We start from the raw sequence: 25,056 nt of genomic DNA, 5'->3' as shown, positions 1-25,056 counted from the left end.
AGGGCGTGCAGGGTTTTTATTGTTTGAGACAATGATATAGAAAGCACAGTGTTCGGGCACCAGAGCTTGATAAATTCAGGTGCTTTCCAAGAAGTTTAATTTTTAATTTGCATTTCCCCCCCGGGATAGTCACATTGCCCCTCCACCCGTGATTTTGTGGAGTAAATAAAGCATAATCCTTGTTCTGGGTACAGTTTCTTCTGGGAGATGGCTGGAGGACGAGGGGAGGAGGCTGTAGGAGGAGTTAACTGTCCAGTTTGCTGAGCTGAGAAGGGAAGCCCGCGAGCGCTGTTCCTCCCTCCTAGCTGCTCTGTGGGCCCTCGGCAGCCTGGGAGAAGGGAAGTGCTTGGTCCTGAGACAATGGCTACGTCATAAGGGATTTATCTAAATAGTGCGGCCTATTACCTGGCAGGGCAAGCTAAGAAATTCCTATGGGTGTATCTGGCTTCACTTTCTCATGTGCAGTGATCTTGACCAGCTTTCTGACTGAGCCCGCGTTTACAGAATGTGACCCTGAGTGTGACGACAGTGTGGGGAGTGTCGGCACCTCAGACGTGTACGAGACGCATGGAGCTCTTTGCATGAAAGTTGCTCCGTGTGGGAGATGCTTTTCGATGTGAGAAGGCTTCTATCCATCTGTCCATCCATGCTCCATGCAAAGCAAGTTCTCTGCCATTTAGGCCTGTATCTCCCAAATCTAAAGCCCTACATACTGTCCTGATACAGGAGGAGGGGCACAGGTTTCCTGAAGAAGAAAGTACATTCAAGCAGGGCCAAAACCCCACTGATTTCTCTCCGGTTATACCCAAGGCGGTGGTATAACTAAACCAAACTCCCTGGCAAACTAGATACCATCCACTCTGAATGACAGGCTCGACGGGGATGAGCTCTGCCCAGAGTGTAGTTGGGGAGACATATTGTTTCCAGCAGTTTCAGTTTGGCACACGTCAGGCTGTGAATTCTTCTGCGCTTTTGGTTTCTAGGCAACTTGTACAAATTTTAAATCTGAATGTAAAGACATATACGCCCCCCCCAAACAAAACTGAATAAAGTTATAGAAAGCTTAATGACATAATCTCTTCTGCCACAACCCTCAGCGGACAAACCCGGGCCGCCGTCTGTTTAGAGATTCTGGTAGTTAAACTGAGGAAGCGAAGACAAAGCAGCTGTAAATAACTCAGTTTGTTGCCAAACGCCATTTTTACAATGCAAGCAAATCATGGGTGCTTGACCTCCGAGGGCCCCTGCAAGAGAAGGGCTCACCCCATGAGGCTAAGTTCTATTGTTGGAGAGATTTCTTCTCCTGTACTTCTAATTAGTCCTGCATTAAAACTCTTAGAATTTGCAGATCTTGTTACTGCCAGCAGCAAGCTCAGTCCATGAGGGGCGCTGCCTGTTTCCTGGACGCCGGCTTTGTTGGTCTCCCCCAGTCATTTTATCCTGTGGAAGCTCTTTGGGCTCCAGTAAGTGCTCAGGTTCCTTCCTGGCGGGCAGGTACTCATCCGTGCCCGCCACCACCAGAAGGAAGGTGACATGATCGGTCCCACAGTCAGGGCGGCTTAATATTGCTGTGAGAGGTTTGGACTTGAAGAGACCTTAGTGAGTTTATAGACAAGACAGGTTTAGTGTGGTTGACTGACCAGCTCTAGGTTTGAAAGCAAGGTGATTGTGGTCCCACTGGATGGACAGAAGTCAGAAGGAGGCCTGTGGGTATGTGTTCAGTGCCTTTAAGTATTTAATAGTGTGATGGCAGGCAGGGCTAGGAGGGGTCAGCCAGGCCACTTCATATGCATTTGGAGTCTGCATCTTGAGCAGTGTGGATCAGTTGAAATAGAAGTCATACTATGGGGATAAAAAAAGTAAGACTTGCGAGAAAAGTTTTTAAAAATTGGATTTGTTCCGTCTAGTGGCAGCAATGTTCAGTGCTCTGGGGATGAGCTGGCACCAGGGTTCTAGCCGTTGTGCCTCCAGACCGGCCACTGAGTGACTCTTGCCTTAAAACTCTCCTGTAATTAGGAAGCCAGACATCTTGCCATCTTTACCTTTATTCCTGTTTTCAGAGGAGGCTATCACAAGTTACTCTTTATTTTCATAGCACAAAAGTTAAGTGACTTAAATTACATTGGCAAGGTTAAGAATATTTTTGTGAATAATAACTCAATAATAAATATATTCTACTACTAACAAACAGTTAACAAATTCATGTATTTTTACGTGATTATCTTCAATTCTAGTTTTTCATGGCTTCGCTAAAAACTGGATCACGGTTTAAAACAAGTCCTGTCTATCCGACCAGCAAGACATTTTACTTGAGTAATATTTCAAAAGCTTTAGGGCAAGCTATGCAAACAGACAATTTATGAGTTTGCTAGCTTGTTTATCCCTGCTGTGGGCATTATGTTCGTTTATTTATACATTCATTCGTTTCTTATGTTATTAATTTTAAGAAATTTTTAAAATAGCCACTGGCATTCACTGTTAAGGACAATGATTTGTGATGGCAGACTAAATAAGATTGCTTGACACTTTTTTATTCAGAATTTATAAAAACAGGTTTCAGGATGTTAATTTTTTATGTTATTGCATGAATGATATATTTCCTTTTCCCACAGAACTGAAGCATATTAAAGATGCTATTTTAATTTAATTTAATTTAATTCTGGGAATATAATAAGAATAGCATTAGGGGCGTGTAAGAGGGACTAGAAGAGGGGAGAGCATAGGCTTGTTAGCCCTGCCTCATACAGAACAGCAAGAAGTTGCTGGGTCATTTCTCCTCAGTCCCAGACCTCAGTAGCAGGGAGAGGAGCATGGGGTCAGGTGACTCTGAGGCCACCGCTTCCCCAGAGGGCTCTGCTTCCCCAAGCCCCTTCCCACAGGCTTGCAGCTACATTGATAGGAACATACACAATCAAACAGCCATGACTTTCCTGTCCTTTGTAAAATTTAATGCCCAGCCTCTTCTGCATTTTATTTTCCCCCTTTAGAATTGTATTGCTACCAGGAGTGGTTTTCCAAGAAATAGAGACTAAGGAGGGCTGTATATCATTGTGTGCAATTCTGCTAATAAAATGTGCGATCAAAGCCGAGTTTAGTGTCTAGCCTGAGACCACTGTGAAGCCATATGATAAGCACCTTTTGTTAAAGGAAAAAGGTCAGAGACCTAGGACCAGGTGTGTTTCATCTTGAGCTGCTTCCCGTAGCCTGAAGCTCCACGTTTCCCAGTTCTTCCCCAGATCCTGTCTCCATCCCTGAGATTAAAGGAGAGAGCAGGGAGACTGGTCTTCTTCCCTCTCCTCTCCTTCACCTACTTATGACCGTGTACTCCTAGAGACGCCTGCTTGTGCCGCAGGTGTTCCTGTCCCCGCCCTGTTGCATGCTTATGGAGGTGGGGCCCCTGCACAACACAGCCTCCCCCAGTTCAGCCTCTGTCTCTTGCAGGGGTGCCGGGCCTTAATTTTGAGTGGTCCCGCCTCCTCGCCTGCCACTTCAGCTCCACGGACAGTAATGCCAAATGAGAGCCAAAGGTATAAAAACACGGCTGCTTGAGGGATGATTGGGAAAAACCACTTTTCTAATGAAAGACATGGTAAAGAATTGTACTTCATTCCTCAAGGAAGAATTGACTGGGAGAGAGATGGCTGTTTTAATTGTTTCCCCCGGGAGATACCCCGGGAGATGAACTTTGGAAAACATCTTAATCAGGCAGTTCCCTGACAGTCTTTACAGAATGAAGGAAGAAGGTAATGTTGCTGATCCTGTGGACATGTGGGTTGTTCCAGCCTCTTCCATTCCTTTTACTACTTAGACATTTTGTCAAGCTTCTCAAAACAGAGGCCCTGTGACGTTCAGGACCTTAGCCAGGTTTGACATATGTGAGTGAAACATTTGAGGGGCAGAGGAAGACCCCATTAGCAGCAGTAACATGCTCTTTGAACAGTGTAGGAAATGGCCTCATGAAAAGATTGATTCGTGCCAGAAAAGAAGAAAATAAGGGAAACTTCAGAAATAAGATTGTCTTTTAAACCAGTTATGTAATGATGTAAAATCTGATACAGCCGGATTGTAATTGCAGTGTTGTGTATTCAGGGAGTGTGTATGTCTGTGGTGTGTGTGTGTGCGTGTTTGGGGGAAGGGAGAGAGATACTTTAAAAATTACAGTAAACTGGGCTGCAGTCTCACCATATGTGTTGAATTGAACACAACTCTTCTGCATTTAATGAAGACTTTAGCCTTTAGGGGTAAATAAAACGTCCTTAAACGGGGATGGCCTGAATATTTTTTATTGGCTGTAATAATTAAAGCCATGAAAAAGGTGGTGGGGTTATGTTACTTATTAACTTGAATCGCTCTTAGATTTGATCAAGACGTGGTTGCTCATGGCGTTTTGTTTCATGTTTGTCCTTTGTTTCATTGACATGCTCTGCCCTGGCCTCTGTGGCACTGTAAAAGCAGCCAGGCAGCTAGGAACCTGACCCAGAAGGGCTTTTAGACCTCCTATCCAGCTTCCTTCTCATCCCACCGCACCGAGCCCAATGAACTTTTCAGCCGCTAGAAATGAGCCTGAAATCCCCCTATAAAGCTGTGAACTTGGGAGGAGGTGAGAGGAGGGACCTGAGAGAAATCTTCCTCTCTTAGAAGGAAATGATCAGAGTTCAGGTGTAGCTGAGAGCTTTTAAAGAGTGCTTTTTATTTTGCTCACTTGTTGAGCCAAACATTAAGAAGCAGTGAGGCTGATTCTAAGAGGAACTTGGAACCCAGATGTATTCGTTTCCTACTGCTGCTGTAACAAATCACCACAAATCCACTGACTTAAAACAACACAGATTTTTATATCTTATAGTATCTGGAGGTCAAATATCCAAAATCAGTCTCATTGGGCTAATGTCAGGATGTCAGCAAGCCTGTGTTCCTTTCTGGAGACACTAGAAGAAAATCCGTTTACTTGCCTATGCCAGCTTTCAGAGGCCCCTGCCTGCCTTGGCTCAAGACCCCTTCCTCCATCTTCAAAGCCGGCAAGGTTGGGCAGAGCCCGTCTCACATTGCTGTGTCTCTGATTCTCTCTTTCCTGCCCACCTTCCTCACTTACAAGGACCTTGTGATTGTATTGGCCCCTCCTGGATGATCCAGGATCATCTGTCTCCCCATATTTAGGTCAGTTGATTAAAAACCTTAATTCCCCTTTGCCGTGTAACCTAACATAGTCACAGGTTCCAGAGATTAGGATGTGGCCATTATCCTGCTTATCCCACTAGAGAATGTTGATAACGTAAAGGGTAAGTGAATTGGGGAGTTCAGAGGATTGGATAGCAGGCAGATACAGGGTGTGGTATTAGAAGTGGGTCCTCATAGCTTTTTACAGTTTCTTATAACTGCCACCAGGAGAAACACATACAGGTACATGTGCAGACACACAGATACGCTGTAACATGGTGGGGAAATTCATATTTTTAGCTTAAAAGGAGTTTTTATTTTACCTTAATATCTAATGTCAACTGCTGAATATAAAGAAAATTTAAGTGTGACATTCAGATAATTTATAATTTTAGTTTGGGGGACATTGGCGTTTCTTTATTCAAAAAGAGGATCCAATTACTAGTTTTATTGACTTAAGAATTGAATTAATCATGTTTTGTCTAGCACTATAAACGTCCTTTTTGGTGTGCACATCTGTAAAATTTTTACATAGTTTTAAGTGCTCTGTACGTGTTCTTGTGTGTTCAGTGGCTTTTCTGTGGCCCTTTTCCACAGTCATCTCTGAAGATTGTGGGTAACGTGGTGTCCCCCCATCCCCCGCCCCAGGCCATGGCGAAGTCAACTGAGTTAATAGATGTTGTGAAGTTCTGTGGGAGAAGAGCACCACCTGCATTTGCATAAAGCAGAGCTGCCGTGGTTAAGCTGTCAACAGCTTCCTAGTAGAAAATGTCCCTGAAATAGATATGACATTTACCTGTTATGGCTTTCTTTGCCTGTGAAATTAATGGCATAAGGCTTAAAAAAAAGTTATTATCTTTAAAATTGACTTCTAAGGTTGATCCTATTTTAACAAATTTTCATCATTTAGTTGCTAAAAATTAGTGCTAATGGGCACAAGATTGAAACTTTGATCTTGCTACAAGACAGGTTACATTCATCCAAAATTGACTGTGCTGGGTCCTGGTGGGCAGAGGTGGGGGGATGTACAAAGAAGACACCGCAGGCCTGCAGGGAGCTCAGAAATTTGAGCATATGCACGGGAGCACTGTAATCATTGTTACATGGCAGAATAGAGCAGTCTACATGGGAGTGAATGAGAGGACGAAACCCAGAAAGCAAAAATTGTTACTTGAAGCATTCGTGAAAAAGGTAGCCCTTGAAAGGTGATTCAGAGAGAGGGAGAGAGAGAACTCCAGGCGGGGCTAGACTGTCATTGCGTATCGAGATTGGAGCTGGAGATGAGCATGTTGAATGACACACGTTGGGGCATACCTGTCACTGTTTCAGTCAGAGGACAGAGGGAAGGCTGGCATCAAGAGTTGTGCATTAGGGAAACTTGCCTGGCCTGGCGGTGGTAGGCCGAGTGGGTTTATAGTCCAGGCCCTGCAGCTACGCAGGCCTGATGAGGCCCTAGGGCAGCACTGAAGAGGGCTCTGGGAATCTGGGGGAGAGGAGAATGGAGAGCTTCTTGGGCAGCTGGTTAACATTTGGTAGTCATTTTGGTAGGGTCACCGGTTGCATTTTCTCACCCTACACTATCCGCAAGGTTGTCTTTTAAGGAGCTTTGGGGAGAAGGGTGAGCTATTGTAAATTCGCCCCCAGGAGCAAAGTGGATCTTTATAAAGACAAAAAGGGCGCAACGGCGTTTCCTGAAACCCTTTACAGTTGGGTCGAGTTTTTAACTGGTGAGAGAAGGAACGTCGCAGAGTTTGTGCGCAAGGTCGCCAAGTGAGTAGCGAGCGGGCTTAGACCGGGATTGTAGGTGGCTCGCCAGCCGCAAGTGCCCCTAGCGCCTGCTCTTTATATGTTCAGAGGAAAGGAAGCCAGTGCTTAATTAGGGGTAGTTTCATCGCCTGCACCGGGAAGGACCCGCATCCAAGCGATGCAGCGCGTTGTGCGGGGCGGGGGGCCCCAGCTCTTGGATGACGGGGGCGGGGCCCGGGGCCGGGACGCCCCCCTCCGTGGGTGCCCCTGCGTCCCCGCCCTCCGCCCAGCTTTCTCCCGCGGGCAGTGCGAGCTGACGCTGGGACCACGAGGCCGCCCCGGACACTGGTGCGGGCGGCGGACTTCAGCAGAGGCTTCAGGGCTGGTGTCGGGTGAGAGTAAAGAGCGTGAGGGAAGAACCTATTGCTTGGTTCAGATCTTCTTGTTTAGGTGTGCTCCCGGCTTTGGAGTCGGGCTTTTGGGCTGGGCACACATGAGATTTCCCAAGCCTCCCCTCCCCCCCCAGCCCCATCTTCCCTGCAGGGACCGACTGCGTCTTCCTGGTGGACGCCGGTGGCTCGGTCCTTTAGCGAAAGGTTTCTGTCCGTAGTGAGGGATCCTGCGCACTCACCAGGGCCTCGGCTTTGGAACCGAGAGAGTTGCTCGGGTCAGGGATCGCTGCACCACAGCCGCAGCTGCCCTAAGAGCTGAATACTTTAATTTTGGTTTCTCCCTTTCATAGTCCATTGTCCTCGTGCTTCTAATTTGGGTCATTATTTGCTTTCAGGGAGGAGCAGGCAGATGTCAGTGTAGTTCGCCCCGTCGTTAAACTTAGGTGAAGTTAGCTGAGAGCGAGGAGCAAGACATGCAAGGATTTAGGGGCGGCATCGCCTAGTGGGCCCTGCGGAGTTGGTAGTGGCGTTGGGGGACCTGCTTTGGAAAGATGCCACCCTCCCTGCTTGGAAGAGAGATGGGAGCAGGGCGATGCGCAGGTGGCTCCAGCACTGCTGGCCAGCCGAGGACGGCGCTCTGCTTAAAAAAAAAAGAGGGGCAAACGCTTCCCAGGTATGGTTTCTTTCAAAAACTAATAATTTCACGGGGTGGGGCTACTGATTTGACTTCCTGAAGGGGAAATGGTAAATTATAAAAAGATCTGGAACCAGTGCAAACTGGAATTTGTGATGATGGTGAGAACTCTCTCTTAAGTGGAGATACTCTCAGGACTGTGTGCTATGTGGTTTTTAAGTCTGCTCCTCTGCCTTTCAGTTTAAAGCAGAATTGCAGACTTGACCAGCAGCTTTAATCAGCAACAGCTTTTTGCTTTTAAAAGTAAATGCAAAAATAAGTAAAATAAGCGTCAGGCTTGGGTGCTTGACTGTTAGATGTTCACTTTTACGAGAACATTTTGGTATATTTTGTTAAAAGATTTCTGTATTCTTGTCTGTCTCTCTTTACAGAATATTTATATTGATTGATGGTAGATATGCATTTTTCAAACTGAAAAAATGTTTTTTAAAAAGTTTGACTAATTTTAATGTTCTGATACATTTGAAAATAATGTTCTTAGTACTTAGAGGGTGGTGTCCTGTCTTGCATAATCTCTTGTTAGAGATTGAGCTAGCTAAGTAAAACTTTAAAGCCATTTAAAGATTTAGATCTTGACTCAGCGGGAATTTTGGAAAAATAAGTTTGAGGGGGAATATATTTTCTCTGAAGAAACTTTTCTCACTGTGTCCTCAGTTGCTCATCATGTTTATAACCAAGTGCTTGGGAGTCATAAGTTTTAATTTCCTAGGCACCTGATTTTCTTAGTTTAAACATTTAAGAATGTCATCTTACTTTCAGGGCATGAAAGTTTTAAGCAAGGTAGACTCATTAGCATTTTAAAGTGTTTGCATTTGTTTTTCTTTATTTTCTACTTTTCTAACTTGAAATTAGTTGGTTTTTTGTTAAAAGAGATTAACTTTTAAAGTGCTTACTGCAATGAAACTCTACATTATGTTCAGATATCTCTCATTAATATTTAGAGAGGCAAATTTAGCTGCTAAACAAAAATAGCATTTTGTAGGAAAATAAAGTACAAAGTTAGTTTTCCATAATGTGAGCAGTTAGGATTACCTTCATTTAAAAATGGTAAAATTTTAGATCATAATTCTAGTAAATGCATGTATGGAGTGGGACTGAAAACATAATTATCTGAAATTTTGAAAAAATTAAAATCTAATTTTGAAAAATATATATTGAAAGGGGAAGACATATGAGTCATATCACCTTTTTAGTGTAACATTTCTGTAGTGGGTTTTATTTTTCTACTCCAGTAGTTCATTGCCTATGTTTTGTTTTTTATCTTTCACATAAACTTAATTTCTGAGTTGTTCAGAGTAATTCTTCTAAAATGGATGCAGATTGCTTTAAAGATCAAACCAGTACTGGAAAATAAAGTATATAAAAAGGCTTTTTGTTTTTGGTGTTCTATTTTTCTAGGCACATGTTTTATGGTTGTAATATTACTCATCCTGAAATAGCTCCTGTACATTTAAAACTAGAATGAAGACATTAATATTCAGAACCAGGTGACCCAGGAACATTTGTAAATCTTCCTCAGGTGGGACTAAACTTAGAAGTTTAACACTCATTTTTTGGAAACTTTTTTTCTTTTGTAGCAGTTATAGTCTCGTGTTTTTCCATAGAAATGCTAATATCCTTGTGAAAAGGCATGTAGACTAGAGGTTAAACTTTTTTTTTTTAAGTATAGTGTACAACGAGAGAAAGTCTCCACATTCTATAAATTAGAGGAAAAATTGCTACAGCTATGATTGTCTTTGTTCTCAAAGCCATTTGAATTGCAGGCTGTGTTGGGACTGGTTCGTACATTGTTTAACTGCTGAGACTAAAACTTCTAATTAGAGTAATTACTGGGTGGGAGCTGCCTGGCGGGGAGGGGCGGGGCGGGGGCCGGGGTGTGGCCGCGAAGGGGCGCCGCGCGGTGGGAACCCGGCCGGGCCGGGCGCGCGGGGCGGGGCGGGGCGCGGCGGCGGCGGCGGCGGCCGCCTCTGCGGGGATTGGCCCGGGAGCAGGAGGCGGCGCGCGCGGCGGCCGCTGCGGATATGAGTCGGCGCCCGGGACGGAGCCCAGAGGAGTCCAGGCTCCGGCCCGCGCCCCAGCAGGAGCCCCAGTAAGTAAGGCGTTTCCCTCCCTTCGGGCCGGGCGCGCCCGCGGCGGCCCGGCGGGTCTGACAGCTGCGCGGGCCTGCGGCCGTCAGCTGTTGCTGGTTAGGAGACCTCAGGTGGTTTCTTCTCCGTCTACAAAATCCTTTCTCATTCCCGTCCTTCTAACCTCAGCCTCTCCACCGAAGGAGCTGTACCGGGAAGGAAAGCCAGGTTTGGTTCCCTCTTACTCATTCTGCTTCCTAGTCCTGTTCTTATCTGCTCACAGCTGACAGCCCGGTCTGTGGAGTTTGCATTCCCACTACCCTGGTGGTATCTTCTGATGGGAATGGGAGTTCTGGTTGCCTTCAGAAATGCTGTAGGGTGCTTCTGACGGGCTGTTGCCTTTGTTTTCACGCCTTTGTACTTGTAAACATTTTAAACTTTGAGTGCATTCAAGGGCATGGGCATCTGTATTGTAGTTTTTTGAGCCTTCAAGGAAGAGGGAGCGGGTAAACAAATTGATGTGCTCAAGAAAGTTATATAGAGGACAGATCGAGCAGGAAAAGAGTAACAAATTACTGCTTCAGACTGGAGACTTTAGAAATGTTCTTCAGGTTAACTTTAGTCTCTGGAGAAGTGTCCTCTTTCCTTTTTGTCAAGGGGTGTGTACTGATTGATCTAGAGGGGTTCTGGTCTTTGGTCTCAATTCCTAGCAAGCGTTCTTAGGTAGAACCGTAGGCCAAGTGCTGGAGAGCTAACCAGAGACAATAAAAGAGCCGCGTTTTATACTTTGACTCGAAAGAGAAGTTTGCTTGAATTTCCCTGGAGGGAGCAGACCTGTTCATGTTTTATTTCTGCGTCAAAGGTAACTATTACTTGTAAAGTTTTGAGATGAGACCCTGCGTTGTGAAATCAGGAAAGTGCTTCTCAACCTGTGAAATTGTATTTAGTGATTTAAAAATCTGTGTCCACTTTTTATTTGGGGGGAGATCTGTGATCACTAGTTTTTCAAGTTAACTTGTAAAGAAGTCAAGCTTCACTTCGAAATAGAATTTGTAGATTATAGTTGATATGTTGTAACTGGTAAAAGCAAAGTAGCAGAAATTCTGTTAGTGTGAAGACTAAACATTTTTAAAGTTTCTCTTTTTAGTTTTAATTATATAAGAAAAGTTTCTAAAAACCTACATAAAGAAAACTACATTTCATTGTAACCTTTTTTTAAAAAACATAAATTCCAAGTTAATTTTTAAAACAGATAAGCTGGGATACTTACTGAGGGGAGGGAAAGTTTGATTTTCCACAGATTATTTTCCATGAAAATTGAATAAACAATCTGAATACTTAGAAATGTCTTAACGTTTCCTGTAATTTCCAAAATTTCTGTGCTGTTAAAATGTATTATGCTTATAAAACTGAATTTTTATTATGAGTAGGTTATACATACATAAAGGCAGATATAAAAACATAGAAATACTAAAACTTCCTATTGTTTGAGATTTCTTAGAAGTCTGTTAGGAGTAACTTGGAATACTTAAGATTTTAGATTCTGCTAGAAAACATATCTTAGGTTTAATCATGTTCATGCCAACCACCTATGAAAGGTTTTGGTAGGTCTTAGACCTGCTAGGATTTTAGAGCTATCAATTTCAGGTCTGTTCATGGTTAATATGTATCTGTTTTGCATCTTCGAAGACCTATTTCTCTTGATTAACTTTCAAGTATTTGAACTCACGTGAGAAACTTTCCACTGCAGCAAACAAGGCCCAGTCTCAGATTTCCTGCTCTCCTGCATCCACTGCAGTCTGCTCCGGGCCCGTGAGTCCCAAGTTGGAGCTGAAAGCAGGCGTAAGATTATAATGTCTGCATTCTCATAGCGGTAAAGAGCATGTCTGGAACTGGAAGAACATTTTTATAACAGTCTCAGTCTGCATGTTAAGTTGGAAATAGTTCTATCATGATGGGAAGTACATAAATTTTTGAATTATTCAGCCATTTGTACATAGCCTGCAATTTGGGGGTAAACAAACCTGGCATTGTCCGAGTCCATGTGGTTTAGTGTTCTGTTTCCCATTCACCTGTTTATTTCACCTTCTCACGTGGCAGGCTTCCACAAGACAGCTGTTTCTCTTTCATACAAAATGCTGGCCCATTAAGAGCTTTTATTCCCTTCAGATGCGCTGATATTGAGATGGAAGAGAGAAAAGGAAGAGTTAAAATGAAGTAAACATTTCTTGAAAGTATGTGAAACTTCGCTGCCTTTCTTTTTCCTGAAATTCTTAAGTCGGTTTTTTTCAGTATGAATTTCTGTAAGTATTTAAGTGACCCTTGAGAAGATAATTCTTTGCTAGATCTATTCCTCATAAAACTTTTCAAAGTTAATCCAGGATATAAAACGTCTGGACTAGAATCCAAAAGTGTACAGAATTTGAGTGAAATCTGACTCCTGGGCTTCATGTGCCTTAAATCATTCTGTGAAAGAAAACTGAGACATTGGATAGTAAATTGTACAGTACTCTCAACACATTTTTATTGAGTAAAAACAACTTTATTCCTGTATTTTTCCAGCAGTAATTCTTGTGTTTGGACTCCTCACCCTCCTTCACCTCACCCCCGATTCCTCTTTAGTTGTGGTTGGTGAATGCCTTTCAGGATACTTTGCTTTGTCAACTTTATGATAGAAACCACAACAAATTGTAGACAGATGGCCAAAATTTATGCTTAGTTTGGATTTGGTAGAAAATGTAAGAAGAATATTAGAAATTAAAGCCTAACTGAAAAGTTATTTGTTTAGACTGTGCCTCTGTGAAGGAGAAAGGACAGGCACTAGGAGGAATGGAATGTTAGTATTTTACACCAGAATGAATACCGAAGAGTGAAATTTGCTTATAAACTAGGTTCTTGGCTTGAAAATATGTTGAGTGTACACGTGTCTGTTCCCGAGCTGTTCCCATAAGCCGAGCACCAGAGTATGGCTTGGTTTCTCCCTTCTGTTTCTTGTTTTTTTCTCACCTTGCAACTCTTGTTAGTATCATCATTTGTAAAATGCTTTTGTGGCTTACATTTTTTTAAATGTTAATTTTGAAAATTTTAAAAAATGTAATGTGTAATGGCAAGTTTGAACAAGGAGACTGTGGAAAGCAAAGGGACGTGTCTCTGTAATAGAGAACTTCTGAGTTTGCACTTACAGGGAACGGGGTTGTTCCACACGGAGTCTTAGTCATTAGTTCTTTAAAGACATTGCGGAGCCATTGATTACAACTGATGAGAGATTTCAGTTATTTTACCATTAGCTTTTAAAGTAAGAATCATTCACCACGTCCGTTACTATATAAGTTTGTCAAACTTTCAAAATTGATATTTTAAGTGTATTTTTAAATTTTGTTTTCGTTTAGAAGTGAGAATCACTTCTGCCTTGAATTTTCAGGTATAGCCATACACGTTTTCTTTGAATAGTTTTACTTAAATCACTGAATTTTTGATTGACATTCGTTCTTGCAGTCAGTGTTCTGTTTTTTACTGTATCATACTCTGTGGGACATTAAGTTCTTAATTTAAATTTGATCAACATTGGAGTATCTGGCATGGGGTAGATGGCACATGAAATGAGCAAGATTGAGTTCCATTCCTTACAGAGTTGCCTTAAATATGTACAGTCTTTTTATAGAAGTTAAAATACGGTTTTGTTTGCAGTTATTCCTCATTTAAACTTAAAAGAGGAGGGTCCTGGTTTTGTCCATAAAGTTTTAAAAGAGCATAATTTCAGTAAGTGCTTAGCTCTTTTTCCCATTTGCCAATCACCTGCAATTTAGAGGAAACCTGTTTTCAGACAGAATATTCCTAAGGGTTGCATATTTGTGCATTTGAACACCTTAATTTTGTGCGTATCATCACTTTTTACCAGGAACATAGGGCTATGGAAAGTAAATTCAACCAGAAGTTACACAGAGGAATCTAATGTTGATGCAGTTGTTTTGTAGAAGTTAACAAATTTGTAATAAATAATCCCACACAGACTATCTGATTTTGACATATTGGGGGTAATACAGGAAATTAGAGAAAGATAGGAAGAAATTCTGGATTTGAATGAAATTATAGCTACTGACTTTTCCCTTGGAAAAACCTGAAAATATTTCATAGTTCATTTATATTGTAAATGACAACATAAAAATCTGAGCATGTGACTGATTGAGTGCTTCATGTATAATATGCAAAGCACTTGGAAAATTTAAAAGTCTTTCAGTGTTTGGGCATTGCTCGCCCAAAACTTTTGTTTTACATTTAATGGTATTAGCATTCATCTCTGTGTAGAAGTATTGACATCAGAACTTTTGAGATCTACATTACTTTCAAATACTGTTTTGACTAAGAATAGAGAGGCTAATAGGTTTCTTGGTGCACACTCCTGTTAGGGGATCTGTCTGTCACTAACTGCTTTACAGAAGCCCCTGGTTTCCAGGTTGCCAACTCAGTACTTCATTAGAGCATTGGCTTTAATCATTCATGCATTTCAGTACTTAGATTGCAATATTGAAGTACTTCATAAAGTGGATCTTCTCTCCTTTAAGTGAATTTTTGGGAAAAATTTTAATGTGATTTAGGAAGAATAGTTCAGCTCGATCTGGAGGCAAGAAAAAAGACCAGGCAGCTCACATAGGTTACTCAGAGAAAGAGTTGATGTGAAGAGTTACTTAATTTCTTTTTATGTATCTTTAGAAAGTTATTCACACAAATTTAACCACAGCCTGCATTCTATTCTCAACTCCCCCCTCCGCCCCCGACTTAATAACATTTCTGTCTTGGCACATTACAGAAACTGTTATATCTCATTCCTTTTACTAGCTGCATCATATTCCGCTGTGTGATGGTTATATGCCATAGCCAAGATGTTGACACAGATTTTTGACTGGCAGTTTTCATAATAAAGATATATTCATCTGCTGGATTTGGGGGGATCATAAGTTAGTATGCAACCAGAATTTTGAATTAGAAAATACTATTGTTTATAGCTTATAGCTCAGATCCATAAAATATATACACTCTTATTCAAGATAAATATATCAACTATTAAATACAGAATTATTAAGAGCATTAATTCTAAGGAAAGGAAAAGCAGATTTCTATTAAAAAAAAAAAACAAAACCCTGAAAAACCAAAACATGTGAATACAAGAAAGGTTAGAACTATTCTCTGCTATTTTAAGGTGTTCCAAATTCTCTTTTATGTTTTTCAGTTGAAGTATGGTCAGTTTACAATGATGTGTCAATTTCTGGTGTACAGCACAATGCTTCAGTCATACATATGCATACATATAATTGTTTTCATTCCAGATTCTTTAGAAAGCCTTAAACAAGTCCTACATTGAGCACACCAGTGTCATCATAGCAGGGTGAATGGACTGCCTCACTTAGGAATTTATAGTTTCTTCTTCATGAGCGATAGTTTTCTTGAGAAGCATAAAATTCAGATCAGGAATGGTCTCCCTGTGGCCCCTTTGGTTATTGGTCTGGCAGGTTCCTGAGTTGGGAAGGCAGACACAAGGATTCCAAGCATCTCTTGTGAAATACTTGGGAATTTTCAATTTGAGTGTTTACAAAGGTTTATTTTCCAGACTGTGCTATAACCTAAACCATTAGTGTACACGTGATTAGAAGAGTTGACAGGAGGATTGCATTTTACGTAGTTTAAATAATACGCTTTGTATCAGATTGCGTATAGTTTGGGTAATACTTTTACAGAAGTCAGGGGAAGTGTGAGCACGTGAAAATTTGACCCTTACAATCTGACGCGAGTGAGACATGAGAATGATCGTGCCGGTGAATTACTTCAGGTACTGTTTGCTAACGCTGGTGTCTGTCGCAGTCCCTGTGGTGTCACTTTTGGAAGCACCACTACCAGACCGTGGCTGAAAATGAAAAGTGTGCTAGTCTTTTTCAGCTGTAGCTGTTAAAGTTGTTTTCCCCAAAATGTAGTAAATACGCTTTTTTTTCCTATGTGAAATGAATTATATATTTGCTTCTGCTTGAATTTTTCTACAACTTGACTGCAGACATACTCCCTAAAGATGTTTGATAACCAGAAATAACTGTACTGGATGAATGTATCTAATGATTGGTTTCTTTATTCTGAAGAAAATTAATTTCATTATGGTGTTATTGGTTGGCAGATCAAATTTGTGTCCCCAAAATAATATGAACCAGACTTCTATTCTAAATTTGGCCATTTAAAAAAATGCATTGTTTCTCTTTAACATGTGAAGTATAGTTTTTCTTTTGTAAGTTTTGTTTTCGGTTAGTTTTCAGTAGCAGTTCAAATCGATTATGTTTTTCCCCTATATACAAGTTACAGTTTTAGTCTAAAAATATTTTAATTATGTCACAATATCCTAGTTGACTACTGCTCTTGGGCAGACACATGCCTGTGCATTTTTGTCACTTAAAAATGTTTATCATTATGTGGCAGATGAAAGGTCATGTAGTGACAGTGATGTGAAGACCACCCTCCTGGCCAGTATTTGGGGTGGGCAGAGTCAGCTGTGCCAGAGTTCTGATACTCTTTAAGATTTTGTGTTTCTTTTTGGATTGTGAGGAAGGAGAACGCATTTGTTTTGATGATGAACTTTGTGGATTATATCTTAATTTTACCCCACTTTCAAAAATCACTGTATGAAAATTTACACAACTTAGAGATTTTTACTTACTTTATTTTGATTCAGAGCAGCATCTGAAAGGTAACTTGGTTTAAAGTTCTGTCTTGTGTCCTGTGGTCAGAATTCCTTGTTGCCTGTAAGGAAGAAGCTGTGTGAACAGGGGCAGTTTACGTCCACACCTGCGGACTGTGGGGGCACATGAGGGTATGTGGTGCAGTGGGTGTGTTTTCTGGGAAGAGTAGAAAGGAATTTGTTAGGCTTTGCGGGGGGCGGGGGTCCTAGTAAAAAGACATTAAGTCTCTGGGATTACCTTTCTAATCCAAGGGGCAAAGGAGAACTGCTGTGTCTTGTGCCTTTGTGCCAGGAAATGTGTGACTTTCAAAGGTCAGCCGCCCTAGTTCTGGTTTGGACCCTGCTTGTGTTGAATTTTAGCCAGCAAATGGGAGAATTTGAGATTTTCCTCCCTCCCCCATTTCTTCTGTTTTTGTTCAGTGTAAACAGTTCCTGCCGTAGTAACATAGACAAATATAGCAGAGAATGCTTTTCTGGAAGAAGAATGCTCCCTAAGCATTTTTTAACCATTTTTGGGAAGAATTGATCTTTCTGTGTGTTTCAGACTGACTGAAAGAGAGGGAGGCCGCCGCTGTAAATTGAAGTGACATCATATGCATTGCCCCCATTGATCTGCTTTTAGTCTCCAGCCAGGATGAAAGGAAATGGCACCAGGGAGGAAGCACGCTCCATTTAGGCCCAGATCCCAGAGTGATAATGGGGTAATAATAGAACTCAAGCCACTGCCAGTGGGTCCCAGGCTCGTTCTGTCCGGGAGCCTCTCAGACGTCCTCCTGTGCGGCCGGCAGCCGGCAGCCGGCAGCCGGGCTGCGAGGGGAGGCGCCCTCCGTGGCTGTTGGAGGGGTGCGGAGGATGCGGGGGTTGGCGGGCCCCGTCCCTTGCGCTGCTCCTACCGGTGGAAGGTCAGTGGTGAGACGTGTTGGGGACCTTTGCTGCTCTAGGAGGTCTGCCGGGGGAAGGCATGGTGCAGGGCCTCCGGGGCGTGGGTGGTCCTCAGGGAGCCAGGAGTGAGTGATGCCCCCGTGACAGCAGTCAAAGGCTTCTGGAAGAGTCAGGGTTTGTTTTCTTTGTGCTGCTTGTAGACCGGGAGGGTAGGTTTGGAAAATTCCTATTTTCTTTACAAGAGCCTGTGTAGAAACTCTTCAGAGCTGTTGAAACTTGTGCGGCTTACCTCAACTCTTAGGTTGACCGGGAGAAATTACGAGGTAGGCTGTTTTTCTCTTTGTGCATTTCTGGGTAGTGAGCAGCCGCGGACTCCTCCATGTTTAGAGCAAGAACACGGACTTCCAAATTCTTAACAGATCTGATTGTATTGACTTGGCCTCCTTTGGTATTCTGTTTTTTGCATTTGAGTAAGTCTTCCAGCGTTGTGAAGTTCTCTATTTCAAGTACCCGCATGACTTTGGCACTCCATTCTTATTTTGTCTAAGTTTCTGAGGCAGATGCATTTTAAAAATACCAAACTGGTTTCCATATGGAAAAAATAATAACCCCGTCATGAATTCCTTGTTTGTGCAAAGGGAAAGAACTTTCTATTCCTGTCACTGTTGAGCTGTGGATGTGAGCGCTACTAGACCCTCAGAAGTAAAGGCAGGTTCTTTCTGATGCTGTTTAAAGGAGCTGTTTCTCAGGAGACAATGCTCCGAAGCACGGGCTTTATTTTTCTTAAATCAGGCCATAGTGTGGCTAAGCCATGTCTGTCTCCCACAGTACTGCTGTACTAAAACACAGTTGGCGTAGAAGTCATGCGAAATTTAATTTGATTTCTACGTGGGTGGGACTGGAGTGACCCACACAGCATTGCCCATGGCCGCCGTGCCAGCTGCCAGGGCGGGTGGCACCCAGCACCGCATCACAGCACGTTTGCCAGTGTAGGATGGCTCTCCGTGGCTTTGCAAACGTTTTGGTTTATTGCTTAGTGCTTCTTTCTCATCATAGGGCAGCTTTGTAGGGAGGAAATGTTTATTTTACAAAGAAAAATGTACAGTATTAAAGCGAGCTACTTAACCATGGTTTTGCTTCAGTATCCCTTTTTCAGGGTCTGTAATCTCATGTAAAAATTATGTAATGTTTACTTAGTCCTTCGTGAGTGAAAAGATACTGAATTAGTTTTATTATCTGCGTACTGAAATAGCATTTGATCGCTGGTTTTTCTCCAGTTTTTTCATTGTTTAGAAACTGCATTTTCCACCGTGAATTGGGAGGGTGACAGTTGAAAGCCAGATGGCTACAGGTTGTTTACTAAGAGTCATTTACACAAGTCCATTCTCAAGAACTCTCAGCTCGGTCGTGGAAGAATGTTCTCACGTCTGTGCTGGTCTGGGCGCCTCTGCTACAGGCCGGCTCTTCCTCCTTTAGTGAAGGGGGAGGGAGCGCTGGTGGGGAGTGTGGGAGCTCGCGCCTTACCTCCTCCAGTTAAAGTAAATGAGACTTAATAAAGAACCGCAAAGGTTTGACTCTCCCTCCCATCGTGGCCGTCCCTCCTGTCACAGGGCTTGGCTTTAGGTATTTTCCCATTGTGTGAAACTAGAAGAGGACAAAAACGTTCAATGATCCTTTGGTTCTGTTTCTCTTCGTGACTATATGAGCTTTCTGTTTGGAAGATGTAGAAGTGTGAATCCAGACTCTTTGAGAGATTCGCATATTAGTAATTATCTGGCTTTAAACAGGACTTATTTATTGGTTAAGCCCAGTTGGGTAAGTTGGAGGACCAAGCTGGTCATCTTGCTCGTCTGTTTCTTTCCTCCGTGGGTCTCACTAGATTAAACCAAATCCCAAACTCAAGTTCTAACAATAGGCTTTTTTTCTAAGTGCGGGCACATCATAGGGAGATGCTTTTCTTTCTACTCTTTCCTTCCCTGTAATTCTTCAGATTGGCTGGGCTTGTTCCTGCTGTATTTAGTTAGTGAGTGAGGCCCACTCCCTCGGCGGTTGGGTGTTCTGTGCTGTGTCAGGCTGAGCCCTTCCCCAGAAGCCGTCTTCCTGGGTGGCTGCTGCCGCCCTGGATGGGCTGAGGATAGAAGTGCTGCTGACTGGTTTTGAGAGTGCCCCTAGGGGTGCAGGACTGCTTGGCCCTGCAGCCCAGCCTGGGGCCCTCCGCTCCCCAGCCCTTGTGTAGGCACCGAGGCCAGGCCGCTGCGTGTTGGAGCCACATGGAGCACACTCTGGAAGGGGGTGCAGCGGGGTGGATGGGTGCGGAAAGGCCGTGCTGGGAGAAAGCGCAGGCTCCATGGGGAGGGTTCAGGAACCGGAGCGCAATCAGGGGTACCCTTAGCAGGGGAATGAGGGCTGCACTCAGGGCTGAGGCTGAAGGCTTAGCCTCCACCAGGGCAGGGACCCTCTTGAAACGTAGGGAGGAGGATCCAGAGTGGGAGGCCGCAGGGCGAGTGGACGGAAAGGAGGGCCGAGGAAGCCCCAGGCGCTGGGCCGAGCCTAGGAGATGGAGCTGCAACAGGAGGGGCCGCGGGAAAGTCTGAGAGCAAAGTCTCAGCTCTGCTGCCCGCTCAGGAGCGCCCAAGGCGGGGTGAGACTCCCCCTCTGTCTGTGGCCGGCCTGCCTGCCGAGTGCTCTCGGTGTGGATGGTGGGCGTGGACGCACCCCAGAAGCTGGTGGTCCTGGATTTGGCCTGTTTTATGACATAGCTGATTTCTTTTAATGTAAAAGTAGCCTCACATGTGCGAAACTGTAGAAAATAGAAAATGGCATTTTTGTAATAGGCAATAAGTAATCATTTGATGTCGCTGAAGCATATTAACAGGCATGAGGGTTCTCACAGGAGGAACTTGTGTTGTTGTGGAGAAGCTCACGGGTCAGTGCTGAGCCTAGCCCTCTGTTTTTGCTGAAGTGCCTCGTTTCTCCCTTCAGCCTGAGAGGACCCACAGCATGACTCTCAAGTGGGTGGACTGATGCTGTGAAATGAAAATACCCAGGAATCAAGTGTGATGCGTTTGTGTCTGTCTGTCTGTCTACAGGGAAGTGAGGTTTTATTAGAACTTAGAAAGATGAGATGAGAAAACAGAAGAAACACTTTCTTTGTGGAATTAGCGTGGTAAATGTCATGCACACAGTCTCTACTGGGTTTTCCTACAGTTGTGTGTGTGTGTGTGTCTGAATGGAGGGAGGAGGCGGAGGCAGAGTACACACTTGGGGCTGAAAGGCAGAGAGGTAGGGGGAGAAGTCAGTCATCTAAAAATTTCTTTCAGAGCAACAAAGTGGGGATTAAAATCCAGGTGCTCTCATGAACATTCTGTTGCTCTGGTGTTAGCTTCCAGAGATGGAAATTTGGGTTAGTTGACAAGGATCATCTGGGCTTAAGCAGGGATGGAGAAAAGGTAAGTGTAGACAAGAGTGAAATTCATAGTAATGATTTTAAAACTTTCATTTCAGAGTGAGTGTTTCTTGGTTCCTGTAAGATGTGTCTTTGATTGATTTTTTTCCCCTTCTACCAGCAGTTTATTTCAGCCCTGCCCTGTGCTGGAGGTGCAGTACAATAGAGAGTAAGATGTATTTTAAGTTCTTGGATTTCACAAGTATTCCTTGCTCACATATTAGTTTGTGTTATTTCTGAACCAAATAAAAACACCTCCTTCTCTTTGCTCTTAGCTGGTAACACCACTTTTATTTACCCTGTATGAAAACTCAGGAATATGAGTCACCGTGTGTGTGTGTGTGTGTGTGTGTGTGTGTGTGTGATCGTACCCATGTATGATCATAAAATAACTGTTTTTAAACTTTTCAGTTTTTACAATGGAGGGATTGTGAGATACAGTTCTGGTTTCATTACACACTCTTTATTTCTTGATGTACCTCTGCAAGATTTACATCCTAAAGAAGGAAATCTGAAAGTTGCTTATTCCTGTTAAATTTCTACCTGTTTACCTAAGACCAGCTAGCTTCTTGAGTATTTGTCGAGGCTAAATGATGTTTTTTGGCATATGCATGCCATAAAGTAAAAGATCTGATAAAACCATGATAATGTTTTATTAAGGTAGGTTTTATCATTCACAATGTATATGTACATTAAATCATCACGTTGTACACCTTAAAAAAATTCACACTGTACAACCTAAAAAAAAGTGAAGTTTTATCTGCTCTTAAGTATAGAACTGGCATCAACAGACGTGGAAAACAGAGCTTAATCAGGCCCCAGAATGCAGTGTCTTTAGGGATACAGTGTAAACCTTGAGGTTTTACCAAAATAAAGTCTACAGTCTTCCGGTGTTTCGGACAGCTGCTGGAAGTGCCCGGGTTACCCTGGATTTGCTGTCTTGGGTTTAAATGTTTGGATTTGTTTCTCATATGCTGAATGGCATTTTCACGGGGTGTTTGGCTTTGTCCTCAGCTTCTTCCAGACCAGCTGGTCTTGCTTCTGGAGCATCTCTTAGAGCAGAAGACCCTGAGCCCCCGAACTCTGCAAAGCCTGGAGAGAACGTACCGCCTCCCGGAGCAGGATGCAGAGGTAACGGGACGTCCGCTGAGTGATGTGGCGGGCCCTCCCTGTTGGTGAGGAATGACTGTCCCACTGCGTCCCAGACTGTTGGAAGTGCTGTTTCCAGTAGCAGCGTCCTGTGCTGCGTGCTTGTGAGTGTGGAGCAGGACTTCAAGCAAAGGGTAAACCGCTTCCCTGGCTGCGCTTGCTCCAGCAGGGGGCTTTTGATCCTGGTCATTTACCGGGGTATTTTGAGGTCCCAAATTTTCCCCTCTTCTTAAATCGTAAGTCTCCAGAAGGAATGAGCAGGCGGGTGGAGTGTTTCTGAATTGTGAACTCGGGTGAGTCATCTTGTGCACGACTGTGGCGCCGTCCTGTTGTGCATTAAGGAGACTTGGCTTAGATGTGCCAGAGATGCTTGGTTGCATTCAGTTAGGACCGGAAAGCAGCCGTGTATAAAGGAAATGAAAACTAAATCTCACAGCCGCGGTCTGAAAAGCAGAATTGGATGCTTGTGGAAACAGTACGATGCAGTCCTTAGTGTCTTTCAGCTTATTGTGAAGAATGCAGCGTGAATCCTGAGATGAGGTGCTAGGGTTTTTCTTTTTAATACATAAAATAATGACTATTTAATGTATTTTGTTGTCCTAAGTAAGAAATAAGCACACGGTCAAAAAGAGAAAAGCTCCTTTATGTAAAACTCCTGAAATGCAGGTAAGTTTGATTTGTGTTTGTTGAGAATAAATGAACATTTAAAACGGAGCCGTCCAGCATGGCAGCCACCAGGCACGTGTGGCTGTTGAGCACGTGGTACGTGGCCGTTTTGAATTGAGATGCGCTGCGAGTGTGAGATGCAGAGTGGGTATCGAAGATGTAGTATCAAAAGAAAAAGCAAAATATCTCGTTAATAATTTCTTCTTACTGATTACAATGTCACAGTGGTATTTAGGATACGTCGGGTTAAATAAAATATTATTAAAATTAATTTCACAATTGTTAAAATGGAGTAAATTGATAAAAACCAGCTCATTACTAGATGAAAAGGTGAAACGGACATCATCATAGATGTTAAAGCCCTTCCATCGATTCAGGAGTTAATTGAAAAACTCCAGAGAGGACACATGGAGCTTTTTACCCATCTCAGCGGAGCTCAGAGGAGATCAGACATGCAACGGTTGCTGTTTATTTCAGCCCTTAGGTTTTTGTTTATAGGCCTTCCCAAATGCCAGCCTGTTATTTTTAATTAGTCTTTAGAAGAGGTTTCTATTTATAGGCATGAGGTTATGCTTTAATCAGAGCCGAATACCACCGAAGTGCCAGGCCCCTGTGACTGATGAAGGCAGGGGGATGGGAGCAGGTGCCGGGCACCTGTCGCTCCTCCCCAGAAAGCTGGGAGGTGGTGGGCCCTGCTTCCTCGCCTTTCCTGTTGGCATGAACATAAAGCACACCGTGTTCTCAGCCCACGGCTCGGCCTAGCTGTTATATATAACTTCTTGAATCTTTGGGGAATATAACAGGTTTTATCTGGTTGCTTGTTTTACGCCTCACAAGCTTCACCGTCGATGCCTAAGGCCGGAGTGGTCTCTTCAGGCTTGGCTCCTCGGTGGTGAGAGACTGGGGCCCGGGGAGGGCTCTACCTGCTTCCTGTGACTGGCATGGTCAGCGTCATGCAGCGGCACCAGTGCCGGGCACGGGGATTCAGCGGTGGCCAGGCTCACCCTGAGGAGGTCTGTGTTCTTCTGGAAGGACAGCTCCTAAGCAAATGAACAGGACAGTTGCAGATAAGAGCTACAAAGGATAAGTGTTTCTAGGTAGAGTTCAGGAAGGGTCATGCAGAGAAAGTGACATTCGAGCCAGGACCTAAGGGTCAGAAGGAGTTGGCCATGCAAAGCCAAGGGCCAGTGGGGATTTCCATGCGGAGGTGACAGCAGGTGCACAGGGGTGAGCTTGGCACGTGCTGGGGTGGAAGTCAGCATACATTTTCTGTAAAGGAGCAGATTTTAATGTTTCAGGCCCCGTGGTTTCTGTCACAGCTACCCATTCAGCTTTGCTGCCATAGACAGTGTGAAAACGAGCAGGCGTGCCCGTGTTCCGGTGGAGCTGCTGATGGACCCTGAAACTTGAACTTCATGCAGTTATCGCGTCTCAGAATAATTCTTCTGTTGTTCATTTTTAAAACTCTTCTAAAACGTCCGCGTGACTCCTAGCTGTGGGCTGGTTTGGCCTGCCCCGTCCCCAGTCTGCTGACCCCTGCTCTGGGGCCTGCACGGGTGGGCAGGGCCCAGACCAGGAAGGACCTGGGCCTCGCTGTGTGCCACCCCTTCCCCCCTTCCCGGGCCTCTGCGGCCCCGTCTGTCATCAGCCACACTGGCAGCTTAGCTTATGGTGAGGTTCCCTTGACATGCCACTCAGCACCAGAAAGGCAACAGGATTTTGGCCAGCCAGGGTGTTTTCTAGAAACTTCATTGGTTAAGTGATTTATTGTGACACTGATTAGCAGGAATTTAGTTGACTTAACCATCTGCTTCTAAGTGACAGAACATTTCATGGGAGAAAGAATTATTATTTGATGGGAAAAGTCTTGAGGCTTCTGACTTCATTCTTGGTACTTCATCTTGACCAAACAAATAAGCACTGTCCCATTTACTTGTTCTCAGGGTGTTTAAATATGTAATAAATAGCCGGCATTCGAAAACCGGCCGAAGATACTGGAGTGTGGCCGGTTGTGAATGAAGCATCCCCGTGGGACACAGCTCCAGAGGTGTCTTCCCAGCATGGAGCAGTGGGGTGGTGGCCCCGCTGCGCTTTGATCAGGATGATCAGGATGCCGCCAAGGCGCTGGGACTGGTGTCACATTAGGT

At 43.8% G+C, this 25,056-nt stretch overlaps 1 protein-coding gene across 6 annotated transcripts in view; it reads left to right on the top strand.

Annotated features, from left to right (window-relative positions):
- The window catches only part of AOPEP (aminopeptidase O (putative)), a 324,357-nt gene that overhangs the window by 277,309 nt on the left and 21,992 nt on the right, over positions 1 to 25,056 (top strand). For 5 of the 6 annotated variants that reach the window (XR_004135281.2, XM_031447198.2, XM_031447195.2 and 2 more), the window contains one exon: positions 22,109 to 22,225. Coding sequence is in view for 4 of the 6 variants with exons in the window: in XM_031447198.2 (XP_031303058.1) it covers positions 22,109 to 22,225 (117 nt within the window). In the remaining 2 variants the exon portion in view is untranslated. Of the gene's footprint in view, positions 1 to 22,108; positions 22,226 to 25,056 lie in introns of those variants that run through there. The other variant, XR_010382565.1, reaches the window with a different exon arrangement.

The sequence above is a fragment of the Camelus dromedarius genome, chromosome 10 (assembly GCF_036321535.1).
Source record: "Camelus dromedarius isolate mCamDro1 chromosome 10, mCamDro1.pat, whole genome shotgun sequence".
Lineage (NCBI taxonomy): Eukaryota > Metazoa > Chordata > Mammalia > Artiodactyla > Camelidae > Camelus > Camelus dromedarius.
Note: the sequence above shows the minus strand (reverse complement) of the source record. Positions and strands in the feature narration are given on the sequence as shown.